Source organism: Parambassis ranga, chromosome 21, assembly GCF_900634625.1.
Source record: "Parambassis ranga chromosome 21, fParRan2.1, whole genome shotgun sequence".
Taxonomy (NCBI): Eukaryota; Metazoa; Chordata; class Actinopteri; family Ambassidae; genus Parambassis; species Parambassis ranga.
The window spans coordinates 4,399,991-4,418,567 of NC_041041.1; the positions used below are offsets into that span (position 1 = coordinate 4,399,991).

Below are 18,577 nucleotides of genomic sequence, written 5' to 3' on the forward strand. Positions count from 1 at the left end.
TGGCGTTTAAAATAACTTTGCCTAAGATTGTACTATATACTATTTGCACAGCATAAAGTGTGAAACCATCAGCCAGTGCCTCAGGCCGTGCTTGAGTCCTTCCCAGTCAGTTCATTGTCACACAAAAAAAACCTGCAAAAGAATTCAGGTAACTTTCGGCAAAACTTTCACATGTTTTTTTCAAAAATGAAAAACTAAATCTCCCATCTCAGGAGTAAAGATTTCTGTACTCTCGTTACTTTTCAAACCATCATCTGGCTGGGGGACAACTACACTGAATCATTAGACTCATACTGCAAATCACAGCCTGACATGTGGTTGTCCAATTACACATGCTACGAGGGCTGCAGGGAACGATGACAGTGACGACCAGCTGCCCAACCAACTGCTGATTTCACAGCCATTACTGAAAATACACAATAGGGAAGCAGAGGCTCACCAAATGCACGGACGAAAACAAATGGACATTCGCACAAACAAGCAGATTGCTGACAGGCATAGATGCATGTGCAGTGCTCACTAATGAGCCAGTTAGACGACCTATCACATGCAGTTAATCAAAGTCCCATACTGGAAACAGACCAATGCTAATAAAACTTTAGCTAAACACATCAGGAAGTCTGAGCTCCAGCAGCCAGCAGCCTCCAAACTGAGGCCTGGCAGTCAATGAACAAAAAAATCATAAAACATATTAGAAACTCACTCTATTTCCTGTCAGTGTGTAAATACATAGTTACACAAATACCATAAGAGTTGCCATCTTAATCCAAGCCTTGTTTGGAGGGCTTACTGCAAACCTATTACTCCACTGAGAGTTTAGCTCTAACCGTGTGACTCCATTTAGAAGAGATGTAACAATTTTAGAGCGGACGCCGGGGTAAAAATGAGCCTTATTCCATTAGGAGAGTATCTAAAAGCAGCACACAATGGGCTGTCTTTTTTTTTAAGGAACATACCGCCAGAGAAATGCTGAGGCATCACAGCAGAGGTGAGTCTGATGAAGCTGTGTAAGCACTTCACAGCCAAAAGCGTCATTTTTATATGACTATTATCACCTGAATTTCATGTTTACAGTAAAAAAAAAAGTACCACAACTTCAAATAACACCTGATAAATGTAACAACAATTTATCTTACATGATATCTTTCAAAATAAAATGCTTGCTTTTAGATGTGTGGCTAAGAACATTTAGGTGATTAACACTATAAGCCTGTTTATGGAGTAAAATAAACCCTGGTTGTTATTTTTTGCAGTTTTTTCCCTTAGTGAAATCAAAGATAAGTACAGAATGTGCTGTTTATGTCATAGGTCAAAGGTCAAAGCTACGATTTCACACCATTTAACAAGGGATTTGATTGTTCATGGGGTCTAAACACAACGTTTTTTGCAACCACATAAGATTGGTCGCCTAGATAAGACACATTGTTATGCTAAAGGAACATGTGATCAGATTTGCTACACATCATCAGAAGTTTGCTTTAGGACTGACGCCATGAGGTGTTTGGTTTTTACCCGATCAGATCGTTTAACTTGTGGTTTGGGTGAGGCATTAAAAAAAACAGCCTCAGAGGGAACGATCATGGATTGTCTTCCAACCAAGCGGCAACCTTCGGGGCTCAAACTTCCAACACATAAATTCATAAGATTAAACACTTTTTACAAGGCAGCAGACTTAGGTGTTAACTAGCTTCTAGTCTGATAATATTTTTTCTGTGTCACAGCGATTGGAAAATATGTGGCTTGTGAAAAATGGTTTGTATATTTAGTTAGCAATGGAATGCCCATAGATTCCCTAATAAGAGCCTATGGAAAGTGTTCCTTAGATCTGTTTAATGACTTTGAAAATGCATGAGACATCTCACATAAAAGGCCTCTCCAATGTCTTTAGAGCAAAAACAGACAACCTGAGAAGCCCTTCCAGCTCACAGAGCCAGCGGTTCACAGCGGCATTAGAGCAGCGGAACGGGAACAATGTTCCCACCGTCCCCACAATGGGGCTCAACACCCATCTTCCAACCCGGTCCTCTGGGTCACATCAAGCCTTGAATAAGCTCCCTTCCTAAAGCTTCTGGGGGTTTTAGCCATGCATCCACTGCATCAATGGGAATAGTGTTCCTCCCCCTCCCCACCACCACCACCACAATGGCCAAATCAACTGTGGGAGTACTTTCTCCTCCTCTCGCTCCCCCCTTTTTATTCTCCCCTCTGCTCAGACCTGAACGGAGGAGGGATGGGAGAGAAAAGGCACATGCCTTCACGTCCGCTTTCGCACGGACACAAAGAGAAAAATAAAATTGCTCAGACATGCACGCATGCGCACATGCACGTATGAGCGCATGCTTACACACCTCATTTAATACCCAAAGGGGTAACAATGGGAATGTGTGAAAAGGCAGAAATCAGTGATGTTGTAAAGAAATGCACGTTTAAAAACTGTCCTTCATGATGATGCACACGCAATTAAAACAGAGCACCTAGATTTTTAGCAATTCATTCCCAATATAGAAAAAATCCGTTAGCAAATCCTCACATGGGCAAAATGCAACAAAAGAAATTAATAAATTAAAACTGCTCAATAAGTAATTCATCAAACAAGCAATTTAAAGCTAAAAAAATAAATCTCTCACTTATTCTGTTTATCTTATTTCCATTCTTCCTGAAGCTACAACAATAACAACATGGGAAAGTGGAAGATAAACAGCGATGATAATGTTCCAGAGACAAATTGAGACTGTTGGGTCGCATCGAGCGTTAATTAGCAGAACTGCAGACGGAGCGCAGAGAGACGCTGCAGCTGGATCAGATTTCACAGACAGCGAGGTTGTGTGTCGAGGCGGAGAAAGGCCAGGTTACAGACAGACACACACACACACACACACGGCGAGCGAAGGCCACGCCAAGTGCACTCCGCATTCAGAAACAATGAGATCTTGGAAGGCAGCGGGGACCCAGACAGACATTGTGGAATTATTCATTTCCACCCAGGCTGCTGGCCTCAGGTCTGTGCTGCTGACGGCTCAAACTGTCTGGTTATCATTGGTAAACACCCCCCCACACAAAAAAACCTGCTCTGTCATTAACAAAAGACTGAACTAAAATCAAAGGTCTGTTGTGCTGTTGTGGTTTCTGTCAACGCTGCTGACAGTAAAATTGGCCACAGAATGTTCACATCAGCCTACACATACAAAAAAAGCCCACATTTCTGCACAGGTTGTCAAATAGCAGAGGAATGATTTCATTTTGAATAAAACGAGGTGCACTCAGGCACAAGACCTCAATCAGGCACTCAGAGTGTGTGTTTAAATGGAAAAATGGCAACATTTATGTCAGCACTGTGGGGACAACATAATCACACTCAGGTGACGAGGCAGCGCAGCATTGTATTCTCCGTGTAAAGGCCACACTGAATATTGAGGTGAGGGGCTGCCACCTCCAGTCACAGCGCCTGAAGCTGTGATTTCAAATCCAGCATTATATTTACATAACAGAGAGCAACAGACACTCCGATGTGGCTGCAGTGTTCTGCATATATACAGAGCCACTTCAAGCAAGCATCTCTTGAAAGGTCTCACAAAAACGCAGTGTGCTTTCTCCTCTCTCTCTCTCTCTCTCTCTCTCTCTCTCCCTGCATATAGACATCTTTGTTTTTCCTCTGTGACCTATAATTACCATGTAAATCCAGCTGAAGAAGGCTTTAAAAGTCTAACATGCTTCACCTGACAAGTGAGCAAACCCAAGTTCAGTGGCTCAGTTAGAGCATCCTTTATAGATGTTATTAAGTTTTAAGAAATCTATACAAATGGACATAGGGACAACAATTAGGTTTTGTTTGTGGTGTAGACTATCTCTGACATGCCATATAACAATAAAAATAAACAGTAAACAATCAAAGCAAAAAAAATCCATATCCTGGAAATCCAGTCCATGAAGTAAAGTGCTGAGAGCGCTGCTTTTAGTTTTTATCAGTTTTTGTGGATTTCCAAAAATGTTCCCAAGGACACATCCTTTCCTCCATGTTGTCCTTTAGTCTACAAAGCATAGACTCATAGGATGCTGTCTCCACCATTGCATCCACCCAGTCCTTCAAACTGGGAGAGACTGCTGTTTTCCAGTGTCTTCGAATTACTCTTGAAGCTGTAAGGCCCACCATAATAACAGAAAATATTCTTTTTGATACTGTTGATAGTTGAGATCTGTCCCCTATAGCAGACACGTAACAGGAGTAAGGGGGATTTTTTAAACCAGACCACCCACTCAGGGAAGTCCGCCACTTTAACCCAGACTTGAGCCACCAATGTACACTCCCATACACAATGTAAGAAAGTTCCCATTTCTGTTTTGCACTTCCAACACATATGATCATTCAACAGGTTCACTCTATACAATCTTACAGGGGTATGATAATATCTCTGTATGATCTTGTACTGCGTGAACTTCCCTCACGCCTCATTAACATACATCCCACAACCTGCCAACATTTCCAGCCATTTCTCCTGTGTTACATTCATTCCTTGGTCCCTCTGACTTCACATTAGTGGATTCCCCACTTAAAGAAAAATGTGTTAGTTTGTAGAATTGTGAAGCTGTGCACTGCTTCAGCGGCATAAAGTCCATTATATCATTCTCTGAAGAGTCATCAATTCGAAATTTTATGCAGTCTAAAAAAAAAATATATAGGTATAGGTCTCCTATGGTACGTATACCATAGTGCCACTGCTTCCAATAAACCGACACTTTATCCACACGAATGGCAGGATTTAACCATGAAGAAGTATATGGCTGTACAAGGTGCTTCACTCGTACATTTGATGATGTTGTCCCTTTTTTCAAAACAAAAGCATGAGGTGTGAACAATGAGGTTTGGCTCATATGAGTGGCAACAGACTCAGTCCTGAAGTGCTTCTTCTTCGACATGCATGAAAAGTCAAACTTGCTGACTGACAGACTGACAGCAGACTTATCATGCTGCAAACGCCGACAGTTTCCGCTCTCTGCTTTTTTTGGAGAAAAAGCTACACTATAAAAAGACAAAACAGTCTGTCAACAGCACGATAAGACGGCAATATTTTTTTCCTTCGTTTCTACTTTAACAGAAGTGGAGATTCACTGAAAGGTAGCAGCATGAAGAGAGCAACACCAGACTGAATCATGCTTCTTATCTGTTATCTCTGTGGACAGGCGCAGCGAGACTCACACACTGGTGGAGGTCAGACCATATACCGAGCAATATCAGACACGGAGAGGAGAGGACAGATCCGGTTCTCCACACATTAAACTTTCATATCCCGTTTGTCCCCCTCTCAAGTGATGCCCCGACAACAGAAATAATTCACATAGCACCGTTTAAATATGCAGCATTAAAAGTTTGATGAAGAGGCTCATCTATTCCACACCGATCATATTTGTTAATGGAAGTGAATTATTCATGTCGACATCAGATGACACTAAGATACAGGCATTAAAAAACAAACTGCTGTGAGGATGTGGAGGAGAGGTGGTCTGAAGGTTTGTGTTTTGTTCCAGATTCAGCTCTACCACCGCCCCCCCCCCCTCACCCTCTACCCCCAACCAGGACCTGTCAAGAGCCCTCATAAGTTCATCAAAGATGAAAACCTGTTTTCCATTTGAAAGGACTGACCCAGGATACTAAAACAGCTCTCCAAATAACAAAAGCGTTAATCATCCATCAGACAAGCATGTGGGCCTGACAAAACCTGTGAGAATATATGAATATCAATCAAAATGTGAGCAAAATAAAAACAAAAGTTATGCCTACTGCTGCGTGAAATTCCAGAAGGGAGGAGTTCGGTTGTTCGGATATGAGACACGGCCGTGAGAATTTGTCACTCTCCCTCTTCTGATGCTTAAATAAAACGCTAATAATCTATAATTATAGATATCAAACAGTTCCAAAGTCTTTTTAAGAGGAGCATGGTGATTACAAAACAGCAACACAAACTTATTGAATCATCACACACCAAAACTCACACCAGCAACTTACAGAGCCATTTGAGTGTTAATGAATAAAACATAATTTGATGATGTTGAAGATATAGTGAACAACACAGGGTTCAAAAAAATGCAGCAGATAAAAAAAAACGCGGTGAGAGCTGCTGGAAAATAGCTTTCAAGTGAACAGGTTGTTCAATTCAGTGGAGTGAGTGTGATATTTTAAGCCTGGAAAACCTGAATGTCTCTGAACGCTTCTTCAAAAGTGCTTGACATTAACTCACGAAAAGAAAACAAAATATCACACAAGCAGTAATCCCATCAGAGTAATGTCTTTCTGTTTCTGTTCATTTCTTCAAACTTGGATGAGAGCTGCACAGTTTGGGCTCCAGCTTCGTCTGCAGCTCTGCGCTCACATGATGCAGCAAACTTCACCTGGAAAGGTGTTATCACAGCTGCACAGTGCTGCTCAACACTGCCCTCTGTCGCCCCACTACAGCACAGTCCTCCACTCCACTATAACAAATCCAGCACAATAAACTTAAACACACGCAAGAGGGAATAGTCCTATTTATTTCTTTGTTCGGCAGCCAGAGGAAGCTTTGTGCTCTCCTCGGAGTTCAAACTAAAACACATTCAGAGCATGGGGTAAAAATCTCTTCAAGTGAACCTCTCATGAAATGATGACTTATAGAGCTGAATTTCAGTGTTTTTATATTGAATTATTGGCACAAACGTTTGCTGAGATTTGGGGAGAATAAGAGAATGTGGAGAGCTCGCAATGTTGTGCGCAAAGCTGCACATTCCGTGCGTAAAAGCTGTTAATCTGATAATAGGAAGTGATGAGCAGTGAGGTCATAATTGGCTGTCTCAAACCCGACAACAACATTCACAAGGAGAGGATCAAAACAGGACAAGATGAAGACGAATTTAAAATGACACTGGAACGCTTAATTCCAATTTGGAGAAAACAAACAAGCAATTAACGCGCACAATGCGCTCTGCACAAGGAACTTTCCCCTGATGGATATTTTTAGACTTCACATCTCACCAGCATGTGGGGCCGCAGGGCAGCGTGGAGCACAAAAAGTAAGTTTGAGACGGTGCTAATGTGGCAAGAACAGGCAGCTCCTGTAGCCCACAAATGCGCCTCTGATCCTGGGATGAAACGTGAGTGGAAAGTAAAACTGGCGAGACATAAAGGAGCTGCTCTGAAAAGACGATAAAATGAGCAGACTATAACCACCTCGCCTGGAGCGGGTAAAGTGGGCAGAGGAGCTGAGAAGTGTTTGATATTAAGGCAGAATAACACAATTGCTCAAACCGTGCTCTGATAGGGGGGAAAAACATGGTCCAGAGAGGAACGGACCCCACAACAAGGCTGAATACAGCCTTCGAGTGGCCAATCCAGCAGGGATGGAGGGTGTTTTAATTTATTTTATCTTAACAGGTTACTTAAGCGGCCTCCAGTATAAAAAACAAACAAACAAACACCTCAATTAAAGTATCCATGTCGCCTGAAACGCCAAATCTGAAGCAGGATACGCGCCGTAAACACACCCAAAAGTGCTTTGTATGAGTCGTTTAAGGTGTTTCCCATAAGAAATAAGAAGAAAAGTCATTTTTCTTTTACCTTGGCAGATGTTAGTATTTCCCAAGTTGAAGAAAATGCCTGGCAGAGAGATAAGCACAGAACCAGGGTCGCACTTTAAGCAGTGGAAGCAGCAGAATGTGTTCGGGCTCTAGTGTTGTTTCCTCAGCCGCTGTGCGCGTTCCTCTCAGAGCGACCTGCAGCCGACAACTGCGCTCTCTCTCTCCCTCACCGCCGGACGATACCACCGGGCTGAGGGGGAGAGGGGAGGGAGGGAGGGGAGGAGGATGAGGAGGAGGAGGAGAGGAGTGAGAGGGGAAGTAAAAGATGTGGGGCCGATTTGCAAGCGCAATAAGGAGTAAGCGCGCACGGACACCCCGGAGAGGAGGAAGAGTGTCGCAACCGCGCGTCCTTCCAGAGCAAGCGGATCGGCTGCCGGAGTGAATCACAGAGAGTCAGGAGGGCTTCTGGGAAAGTCTTGGCCGTGCGCTGTTGCTGTATGGGACGCCACAGAAGAGAGCCTGCTGGGGGTAACCTGGCAATAGAAGTCCACTGGGCACCTGGGTGTTTTCCTGCTTTGCTGTTTTGTAGAAAATAAACAGTGAAGCTCAGGGAGGGAACACAATGTTTATACTCTGGAGATGAGGATGAGGAAATAAAGAGAAAGAGCCCATTCAGGGATTTATTTATTTAAATGTGGTTTTAAAATGAACGTCTCTGCCTTCTATTCTATTCTAAGCATAGACTAGTGCCTAACAGGTGAGCAGGAAGTCCAGACCTGACCAAGCCCCATTCAGAAAATCCTTTATTTTAAAATAACCCACATCAGATGCTGAGGAGCCAAATTTCCAAGTGGAACTGAAGTCGAATTGATAAAGAGCTGGGCTAATTAAGAGCCATTCAATCACAAGCCAATTCACTAATCACCCTCCTGTGTAATTTAATTGTCTTTTACAGTGTGGCTGCGTTACGCTGATAAAAACAAACGCATGTAGACCGAAGTGTCTACACTCGCTGCTGCCCTGATAACATGGAAGGAAGAAAGGCTCTGACCTGTTGAAGGTGGCAGGTGCCTCCTCCTCCTTTTGCTGACTTTTTCAGTAGAACTACATTTCCCATGGAGCTTTGCGCCGTGCCTGAGGATCCGTGGAAAACCGACTGCGCCTGCGTATCCAGACGTGGCAACGGCATCATGGCCTCTTGGAACCGCTACGGGAGTCGGATGAGAGAGGCGAAAATGTTCATGTTGGTGTTACTGGTGAGTCAAATGAAGACCTTCCGTGATTTGTGTGAAGTGTAACGGCCCGCTGTGACGTTCCGGTGCGCGGGGGTCACTGTTTGTGTCCCTTAATGAATGAAAGATAAGAAATAGGAATGTGAGTCGCTGCTTGCCGCTTCTTCTCCTAGCCTGTCTGTCCGTGCTGGAAGGTGCAGGAGGGAAGTTGACAGCCCTTGACTGAACTTGGTGTTCAGACTTAACTAGACTAATTTAGAAGGACTGCGGTTTGTGTGGCGCAGGTAGTAGCACAGGGCGTGTTTGTGTAACTGCCTGCACGGAGTTCGGGCACGGGTTCTGGTCACCGGTCGCCTGTGTACAGGGGGGGTGCCTCCCCTGTGTCTGGGCTCCAACCGGTAAAGTCAGGAGGACCAGATTTGATATCAAATCCTGCTTTCACTGCTGCTCATTTCACACAGGAACTCATCTGCATTTATGAAGGGGAACTGAAAGTCCAAAACTTGAGTGACAAGACTGTTGTTAATTCCCCAGCTTGTTACTGTAATGTCTGTTAAAGTGCCCTTTGGAAGCAGTACAGTAGGCCTGTCCTGTGTCCTGTGACCTGTGACAGACCTGCTGTATTTAAACAGCATAAACTAACATTCACTGCCTGGAAACAGTGTCTCATATTTAGTTTTATTTTGCAATATAAAATGTCAAAATGGTGAACAGTTCTTGTCAGGAGTCTTGCTGTACAAAACATCTAAAATACACAATTACTTTTGCATATTACATTGCCAATATTCTAAAGAAGTTCTGAACCAGCAGAGCATGCACACACACCTGATTTAAAACTCTGGGCTGTATGTTGGAATTAACTAGCGTGTGTGTGAACAGGTAAATTGCAAAATACCTCCTCAAATCTGGATAAGCCCCAATGTCATTCTGTCCTTAGCTGTATAGTCAATATTAGAGCTGATAGTGGTGGTTAACATTGAATCAGTGCATCCCTATAATCAGCTGTATCTATAATAGATATAACAGATGATGTTATGGATGAGGCTGCAGCCGAGCTAGCCTGACAAACAGTTACAGTCAGTGGAGACCATCTAGAAACTGAGCTGCTGCAGCTGATGGGGCTCCGTTCTGTCATGAATGTTAGCATGGGCTGTTTTTGTTTGTTGCCACCTCTGTGTTTACAATGTGTAAAAAGTGTTTTTCTCACATAGAAGTTTGTTGTTGGAGCTCTTGTTCACGATAACAAAGGAGCATAATGTAGGAAAGAAGCTGAAAACATGTAAACAAATGCATGATCTGGTGTAAGGAGCTGAAATATTCACCTTAAACACCTTAAACTATCATCATAGAGTCCCATCTCTGTTATGCAGAGTGACATTCATGCCACTTTGGGCCACTCTTTAATACTGATGCAGACCTTTTCCGGCTCCGCTTCCTGCAGCCTTTACAAACAAGGGTGGCGCCCGGGCGTGTGCGTTTGGACAGTGTGACACTATGTGATATCTCGGCCCAGCATCAAAGCGCCGTGGTGGCGAAAAGTAAATAATGTTTATGATGAGGTTAAAGTTCTCACTGTCAGCTGTAATTTTACAGTGTTTGCTTTCACAACAAGGTCCGAGTGAAAGAATTGTAACTCTTTTAGAGTGACAGTTAAATATTTATTTTTTATCATTATTCTTAAGTATTCTAACCATCAGTTGTTTGTATGTTTGTCCTATGTGTGTGGGTGTTTCTAGGTTGCGGTAGGTTTGTGCATGGGAGGTGATAAACCACTGCAGCACTTTGTTAGAGGGCAGCTGTCTGGGTGGTAGAGGCCTGCCTGTCAAAGCAATTTAATCCAAACTCCCTCTACACAGACACACACACACAGACTCAGACATTACTGCTGTTTGCTTCACTTGCCTGTGGCTGGTTAACTCAAAATGTTCTCTCTCTCTCTCTCTCTCTCTCTCTCTCGATGATACATATTTTTTCAGGACAAAAATAATCAATATATGACCCTACCTGCTCTCAGTGACATTTTGTTTGCAGATTTACAAAATAAACAGGGTTTGCAACAGCAGCCATGGGGCCTTTATTGATGTGTTTTTCCCAAAAAAAACAGCTTCTATTTCTGGCATTTGCAGGTGGTGGCAGGTATTTATACAATCTGTGTCCACTGTTATCTGTAGAACACAGTTTGGTTTGGGGTAGAGTTAGACAGATTTTTTTAATTTGTATATTAAATTGGCACATAGATTGATGCGTTTTTATCTTTAATGGCTGCAACTTATTCTCATGAGTCATTGGTATTGTCGGACATCAATGTTTTGATAGACATCGGTCCATCGAATTGTTAAATATTCAACAAAGAAAGGAAGGTCCATTCATGTTGTTTTTGTATGATGCATAATTAATTAGTAATATGCAATTATTAGTTTAGACTTAAGTAGTAGAGCCTAATTAAAAATAACACCTCATGGGATTCAAAGGTATAATTGCCTATAGCCCAACAAAAAGAAACCTGAGTCAATCCCTCATGTTCAAATTCCCTTATTCACAGCAGACATTGTTTTTATGTTATATTAAAGTTTTAAATTACTCAAGAAGGGATCAGCAGTTTGATTGGGTACCATCAAATGTCAGTAGCTGTCGCCTCTCTAGCTCGGCTCCATTCATAATCCATCTTCCTGCCTGTTTTTGGGAGGTAAGCAGTCAGGGCCTGCCAAGATGGCAACATGTGCGGAGCCACCACACTGAGCGTCATATCTTTGAACCATTCACAGTCACAGATGCAGAGTGACATAACGTGTGTGTGTGAGCTCATGATAATACATTCATTTAGCTAAATTAGGTCAATCTGAACACTAAGGATTAGCATCAAATTGCTCACAGAAACACAGAGAGTCGTTACAGTCCGGGCGTCTTTAAATCTCCAAGAATAATTCAGAATTAAACTTCTAACTTAGAAAGAGTCTTTTAATGTTTGAAAAACTAAATCGCACCAGTAAACATCTGAAGAATAAGCAGATTAAATGACAGTGACACAGCAAGGGGTGAAGGATATGTAGTACATGATGTGATTATGTTTTAATTTGCCTTCAAACGCTTGACATTAAGCTGCGCCCGTGTCAAATAAACATGAAGAATAAATTGATGCATTTATATCTTATTACAAAAATGATCCCATCCTTGATCCTTGTAACTTTTGAGAGTTTTGAATTCCGCTGTTTGATGAGAGGTCTTGCACTTTCCATTTTTATTTCATTTTATTTATTTTATGATCTTTACATGATCATGATCGCTGTTTTCTGCTGCCTGCTGCTCTCCTCCCCCTGCACATGTGGATGGTGGCACATGCTGTCGTCCTCTCCTTTCTCTCCTCTCCTCTGTGAAATATGTGCTGTGTATAAAGTGTTATAACCTCCACAAAAAAGTTCAGCAATCTGCGACCTAGCTGTGTTTTGAAAATGCTTGATAATGACTTTTGTGGACGGTTAGTTAGTTTAGTGAAAGACAGGGAGGATGTTCCTTCCGCTGCAGGCACAGGAGAGTTTTCTGGGCCACCAGCAGTATACGTTATAATCAGAGCCTTTGCAATTTGCTAATTGCAAAGTTATAAATCTCAAGTTCGATTTCAGTTCAGTTTTTCTCAGCCCTAGGCACAACCTTACTAATATACTCCTGTGTTCTGTTTTAATAACAAGATTTGTCCCAGAACTGCACCTTGGTGGTGAGCTAGCAGGCCAAACCTCTTCCATCACTGATAACTGAAATGTGATCGCTGCAAAAGCTGTTAATTGATTACTCCTCTGTGCATCTCAGAGCTTTGAAGCCTCTAAATCAGCGCTCTGTGTGTGTTATGGGATGTTGCAAAGCTTCCATTACAATCAGTCAGTTCACACACACACACATACACCTGATGGCTCATTAGTCAGAGGAAACTCAAGGCAAATGCTTGACAAACACTGGTGTGATTTGTGCTGATTCAGTACCGTCCTGAGAACTGGATGCCATTTATTAAGCAGATTTGTCACAGCAGATGGAGGGTGTGGGCTCGTAGGCAGGGGCTGAGCACCTGCTGCTTAGTAAGCGGCACATTTTTTTAAAAGAGTGTGATGGGACATACCTTTATGGCAGATAAGGTGGGTTGATGTATTGCACACTAATGGATTTTCAGAGTTTGAGTTTGTCCTGCACTGACTCATGGTCATAAAAAGCCATTTATCCGGGAGAATCATGTGTGCAGTTGTTGTAATGAAGATTTTCAGGTGGATTACTGTTTTGAATGTGGATTTTTGTTTAGAGGTCACACTTGTCAATTGACATTTGCTGTTTTATTGAGACTGTTGGCAAAGAGATGCAGCTGGAACACTAGCAGAGTTTCTATTATTTGACTGAGCAGGAGTTCATATTTATTCAGCACAGAAATATCATAGACTCTAAAGATGGATGAGCCCTCTTTGCTTATAGGTTTTCTGAAAAGCAGTTTTAAGCCTGGTGAAGCAGACAACCGACTGTAACTGTTTTAACAGTGCATGAGTCTGCTAAACTGCCATGTAATCCAAATATTGGCAAAGCAGTGGAGCGTGAGTGATGCAGAGGTGTGTTGCGATCTGATATGGCACCCACCTATCACACAAAGCAGTCACACCTTAACTGTGCATCTTGCAACCGGAAAATGATGTATAGAGGTGGGTGTTTATTTTTGCTGTAAAGTTTCGTATTTTAATGATGAGATTGGCTCGCTTTTGGAGCCACGCTCAGGTGGTTAATTGAGGAATTGCAGTATAATTGCAGATAATAATAATATTAATGCAAATCGGAGCAGAAGTGTAAAAAATGCAGATGGGTGCATCCCTAGTTTCATGTAGCAACTTGATTCAAATTAAGTCAAGAAAAAAAGTTAAATTGATACCTGGAAGAATAAAATTAGGCAGTAATTCACAGCTAAGCTATTTTATCCCTCAGCTTATTACTCCTCTTCCTCATTCAGCATTCTTGATGAACCCTGTGTAAGTTTGTGTGTGTTTTATCATGCTGCTCTACATGCATCTCATCTCCATTGATCTGATTGGTAGCAATGAGGCTGTCCACCAGCAGCATGTGTTCAGGAGAGAAGTGATAATGGGGAAAGACGGTGTTGGGAAGGTAGGACTACAGCACCATTATAATGCTTCTCACAGTGTGGGCAGAGTAAAGAAGGGTTTTTGAAGCTCCGTTGTGGTACATGCCTCAGTGATTGGTCGCCATTGGAGCTGTTTCTCTCCATTGCTCTTCCGTCCTGCTGAGACCAGGCTACGAAGTTGTTGTCAAGGTCTTTCCAAAACCAAACTTTACCTAAAGTAAATTTGAACAGTATTCACAGGAGCAGATGCTAGTAAACAATACTGATACTTCACTTTTCTTTGTTGTAAAGTGTGCCAGAATTGTCCTCCATAGCCCCTGGATTGGTTCCCATCATCCTTCACTCTGCTTACCCATCAATCCACCCAAAGACACCAATGCAGTACCACGAATCAGCTTTAATGAATCACATTTTCTTCAATGAAACGTGGGCAGCAGGGCATTTGTATAGCAGCAGAATGTAGGAAGAAGATAAGGGTGATGCATTGGATGATGTTCTGTTGGGTTGGGTGTTGCTTTGACACGTGCTATAGCTACCTAGACAGGGCTTGAGGCTACTTGTCCTTTGGGCAAGTTGTGGTGATGTTTTACTTGCCTGAGAGCCACGGAGGAGCCAAGGACAGAAACACTACAAAGCAGTGGAGAGTTTGAAGAAAAAAATAATGCAAAACTCCTCACAAATTTTGAGAAAACGCGAAATCCTGGAGGGACTGACTACTGATAGTTTTCACCTTCAGGTCCAGAGCTCTATTTGTAGACTGAAAATGCAAATATTTAATATATAAAAAAAGAATAGATGTTTTTTTGGCTGCACATCCTTCTCTCCTTCCTCTACTCTTGTGTTGCTTCAGCAGCACTAAGCCTGTGAGAATATTTTACCATTATCATCTGGGTCAAGAAAGCATACTTTGTGCGTCACAGTTAAAGAAATAAAATTAACATGATGTATAATAATGAGGTGAAATATATAAGATGTACTAATTGTGCTACAGCTACATTACATTACAATATCCCATCAGCATGATTCATATCACTGGAACTCTCTCTTCTATTCATTTAGACATGTTGGCATTTCTCACATGCTACTGGGGACATGCTGTGATTACACCAAAAGCCTGTAAACAAACCAGCCAAAAAAGCCCAGGGAACAAAGATATTCAGCAATTAATCAAGTAATGGACTCAAACTGTGTCTCTTATGTTTTTATTTATCAGAAAGTTGAATGACTTTGCTGTGGGAAATTGTGTGTGCTTTTGTCTGTGTTTTGACAATACAGTGGAGATGATTCATTAATCAAAGACTGATCAATAGAAGGGTAGAAATCTTGTGTTATGGTTTATCCATGGGTTTTCCACTTAGTGATGGTAATGAGGGTCAGTTATCAGAAATTCAAGGAAAAAAAATAGATCATCAGTCCTTCACGGTCATATATAATTCTGTGTGCATTTCGCCCATTATCCCAGAGTGTACCGACAAAGTCAGCAGGGCCGCTGATGCAAACAGAATCCAGAGATGTAAGCCTCCATTATGATCTCAAAGGAAAAACTCATAAAGTCATACATATGCATCTTTCTGTCATTGACACTGAGTCATCTCCACTCCTCTCTCGCCTACTCAGGTTTTATAAATTACAAGAGTTTTAAGTGGAACATGGTGTAAACTAAGGCCTGAGTCCTGCATCATTCAAACAGCATTGAATATGAGGTTTTGAATACATTTTCATCAATTAGGCTTGAGTGTCTTTTTTTTCCCTCATCGCCCCAGTAACAGCCCATCAATACCAGGAAAATGCAATATGAAGTTTCCAGGCCTGTAATATGACCCCTGTATATGATATATGTATGTCAGATGTGTTGGTAGTGAAGGCAGGATTGCTCACCATGGTGGCCGATGTTTATCCCCTTATCACTTATTTGTAAAGAAGTGATGCTGTTGCCTAGTAACCAAGTAAATGGAAGAGAAGCTTGTCCGAGCCATGTTTGTGTCTCCCTTAGCTCTAGGCTAGCTAAGCCCTTCGGTGGTTTCAGTCAACACTGATTAATGCTGTCCTGAGCTCACATCCTCATGTCCTTATAAATGTCAGAGAATCTGTGATGAAACTGCATGTGAGCGGATAAAACTGTTATCCGATTTTATCATCGCTGGCATTTATAAGGACATGGTTGTTAGTTGAAAAATTGCCTTTTATTGCACAAGGTTATCAACTTCAGAAAGATACTAAAAAGGGTTAAACTCTAATTACAACTGTTTTTATTATGGTTTAACTTTTGTTACTTTCACACCTCATATCATCTTTGGACTGCGCTCATACAGTCATGTTTTATATTTCAGCTGCCTGTGTTTCATTGTAATAAAACTCCAGCTTAAATCGTCAGCTGTGCAGAAATACTGCTGAATGGGCCTGTCACTATGATGCCTCGGGAGACGATGTCGGCACACTCCTGTTATTTCTATTATTGTACATCTGTCACTATAGAAGATGACACACACTTCAGTTGTTGGAAGGTGCATATTTTTTTTTACCACAGGCATCAGCTGCAGTGTTTGCTGCAACATCCGTAACAGTTCTGTACTTTCAGGACTGCTGCAGATGTTTTAGGCCATAGTGCACATGCACAAGCAGTCCTATTAGTGGAAACTCTAAAGGGTTCTGCAGGTGCATTATATTGCATTATTGTAAAATATTATACTGCTCTTCAGCCATGAAGTAACCTTTTCATATAATAGCTCCATTATTTGTACCAGAAAGTCCGTTGCAGTAAACGTTAACACCATTCACGGAACGTGTGTGGGATTAAGTAAGAATCCTGCACCGTTTGCATACTTTTAATCCTTCCAGGCAGCAATCAAGCATCCTATTTCCTGTCTCGCTTGAATAAGTAAGACAGCCTGCGCTCTCTTCTCATCTCGTCCTAATCTTGCTCGCCCTCTGCCTCCTCACCATCACCACGTGCCCACCTATGCAGACAGAGCCCCACCTGGCCAGTCTCTAATTAGCCCAGCCTTTGCCACCCTCTTCCCACGGGTCCCAAACAAACACTGACACGGCTTGTGTTTGTCTTGTCGGGCACATCACCCTAATCAGACTTACAGGTGCACAGGTGACGAAATAAAAACACCCAACAGATGTAATACAAACAACACTTTGTGAGAATGCCTAAAATACACCTGAATATACACATAACCAGGCAATTAAGTTGCCTTTTATTCCCGAGTTCTTTAGTTTCTCTGTGCTAATTTTAAGTGTACTGGTGTGTAGTGTTTTGAGAGTCTCACCTCAGAATTAAAATGAGAATGAGCCTGACAGGTGCTTGTTTTCATTCCAGGTGATATCACTCATCAGGCTGGATTCGCTGAGTGAGCACACGGTGCTGGGTGTCTAATTTAGTTCTCCGTAGGCAGAAATGAAGAGCTTTTTAATGAATGGTGATGGCCCACAGACCATTAGAATGCATGGAAATAAGCGCATATGGCGTGTAAGTGTGATCAGTCTTGTTGTTAGTCATTTTTGATTAAAGTGCGAGCCTCTCAATATGGTCTTTGTTTCCCCATATTAGGTGTTTTATGCTATTTGCTCAACTACTGGTGTTTGCAAAGTCGAAGGAGACATCCAATCCATCCATCTAGTGATGCAGTGTGTTGCTGTCTTTGTATCTGCCCCTAGTACAGGTGGAGATTAGAGGAGCATCCTGTCTGGTTTTTAAGATTAACTGTTTAAATGCACAGTCTTTCTGGTACACATCGTCAACGTCAAATAAGCCACTAAAAGTCCATCTGGTTGGAAAGAGTATGTCATATGACATTACATTCCATAATTAAAATGCCACGGTTTGAGTCTGTCCTCAGTGTGACAGTACGGTTTATGTCTCTGTGTGATCTTCCCTAGGTGTCGCTGCTGTCGGTTCTGGAGGCAGTGAAGGTGTCTCCGCTCATAGAGAAAGTCAGCGACCACAAAGACTTCAAGAAGCTGCTCAGGACGAGAACCAATGTTCTGGTAATCTACACCAAAACAGGTATGAGAAGACCAGCATTCTATTATAATATTGGCTATGTGAGTTTTGCAAATATCAAATAGGTCGATATCGTCCAATAGTAGGCAATAACATGCACAGATTTTCTCTGCCTGACTGCAGAGAACGTCATGTAGTCAAGTAAACATATTAAGATTGGTAATTAAATGTCATTTGGCTCTTCCTTCCATGATTAATATTTGATGTACCCTCATTACGAATACGGTTTCTGCTAAGAAAGGCAGGGACTGCAGCAATGGCTCATGCTGGTTTTGCCAGCTGCTTGGTATTGTAGATTCTGTTGGAGTACTGGAAAACCAAATAGCATGTATATATTATGTAATAGCATAAATGCTAATATGGCATTGGTCTAGACACCACTGTTAAATAAAAACTAGGTGTGCAGTGTTAATTCCCAACATGATAACATACAATAGAGCAGACCTGGGCAAAGCTCGGCCCACGGGCCACACCAGGCCCGCTTGCGTCTTCAATGCGGCCCGCGGACCGTGCACACAATAGGCAGCGAAAGTCAGCTAACGGTAACGTCTTTCCAACCCTCCTTGTCTCTTCCACGCTGCTGTACTGCGCAATCCCATCACGAGAGACACGGTCGCGCTGTCTACACTTAAAAAATGTTGCGCGACTATGCTGAAATGTACGGTAAAGCACACAGAAACTCTACGG

General features: G+C 42.2%; 2 protein-coding genes across 4 annotated transcripts in view; one reads left to right on the forward strand and one right to left on the reverse strand.

Annotated features, from left to right (window-relative positions):
• sema5ba (sema domain, seven thrombospondin repeats (type 1 and type 1-like), transmembrane domain (TM) and short cytoplasmic domain, (semaphorin) 5Ba) overlaps positions 1-7,962 on the reverse strand; it is a 149,219-nt gene extending 141,257 nt beyond the window's left edge. For all 3 annotated transcript variants that reach the window (XM_028393413.1, XM_028393414.1, XM_028393412.1), the window contains exon 1: positions 7,583-7,962. The gene's annotated coding sequence lies outside the window, so the exon portion shown is untranslated. The remainder of the gene's footprint in view (positions 1-7,582) is intronic.
• Positions 7,963-8,695: 733 nt separating this feature from the next.
• Positions 8,696-18,577, forward strand: part of pdia5 (protein disulfide isomerase family A, member 5) — a 42,805-nt gene continuing 32,923 nt past the window's right edge. Inside the window, exons 1-2 of the mRNA XM_028394300.1 lie at positions 8,696-8,798; positions 17,767-17,893. Of these exons, the coding sequence (XP_028250101.1) occupies positions 8,733-8,798; positions 17,767-17,893 (193 nt within the window). The 5' untranslated portion in view covers positions 8,696-8,732. The remainder of the gene's footprint in view (positions 8,799-17,766; positions 17,894-18,577) is intronic.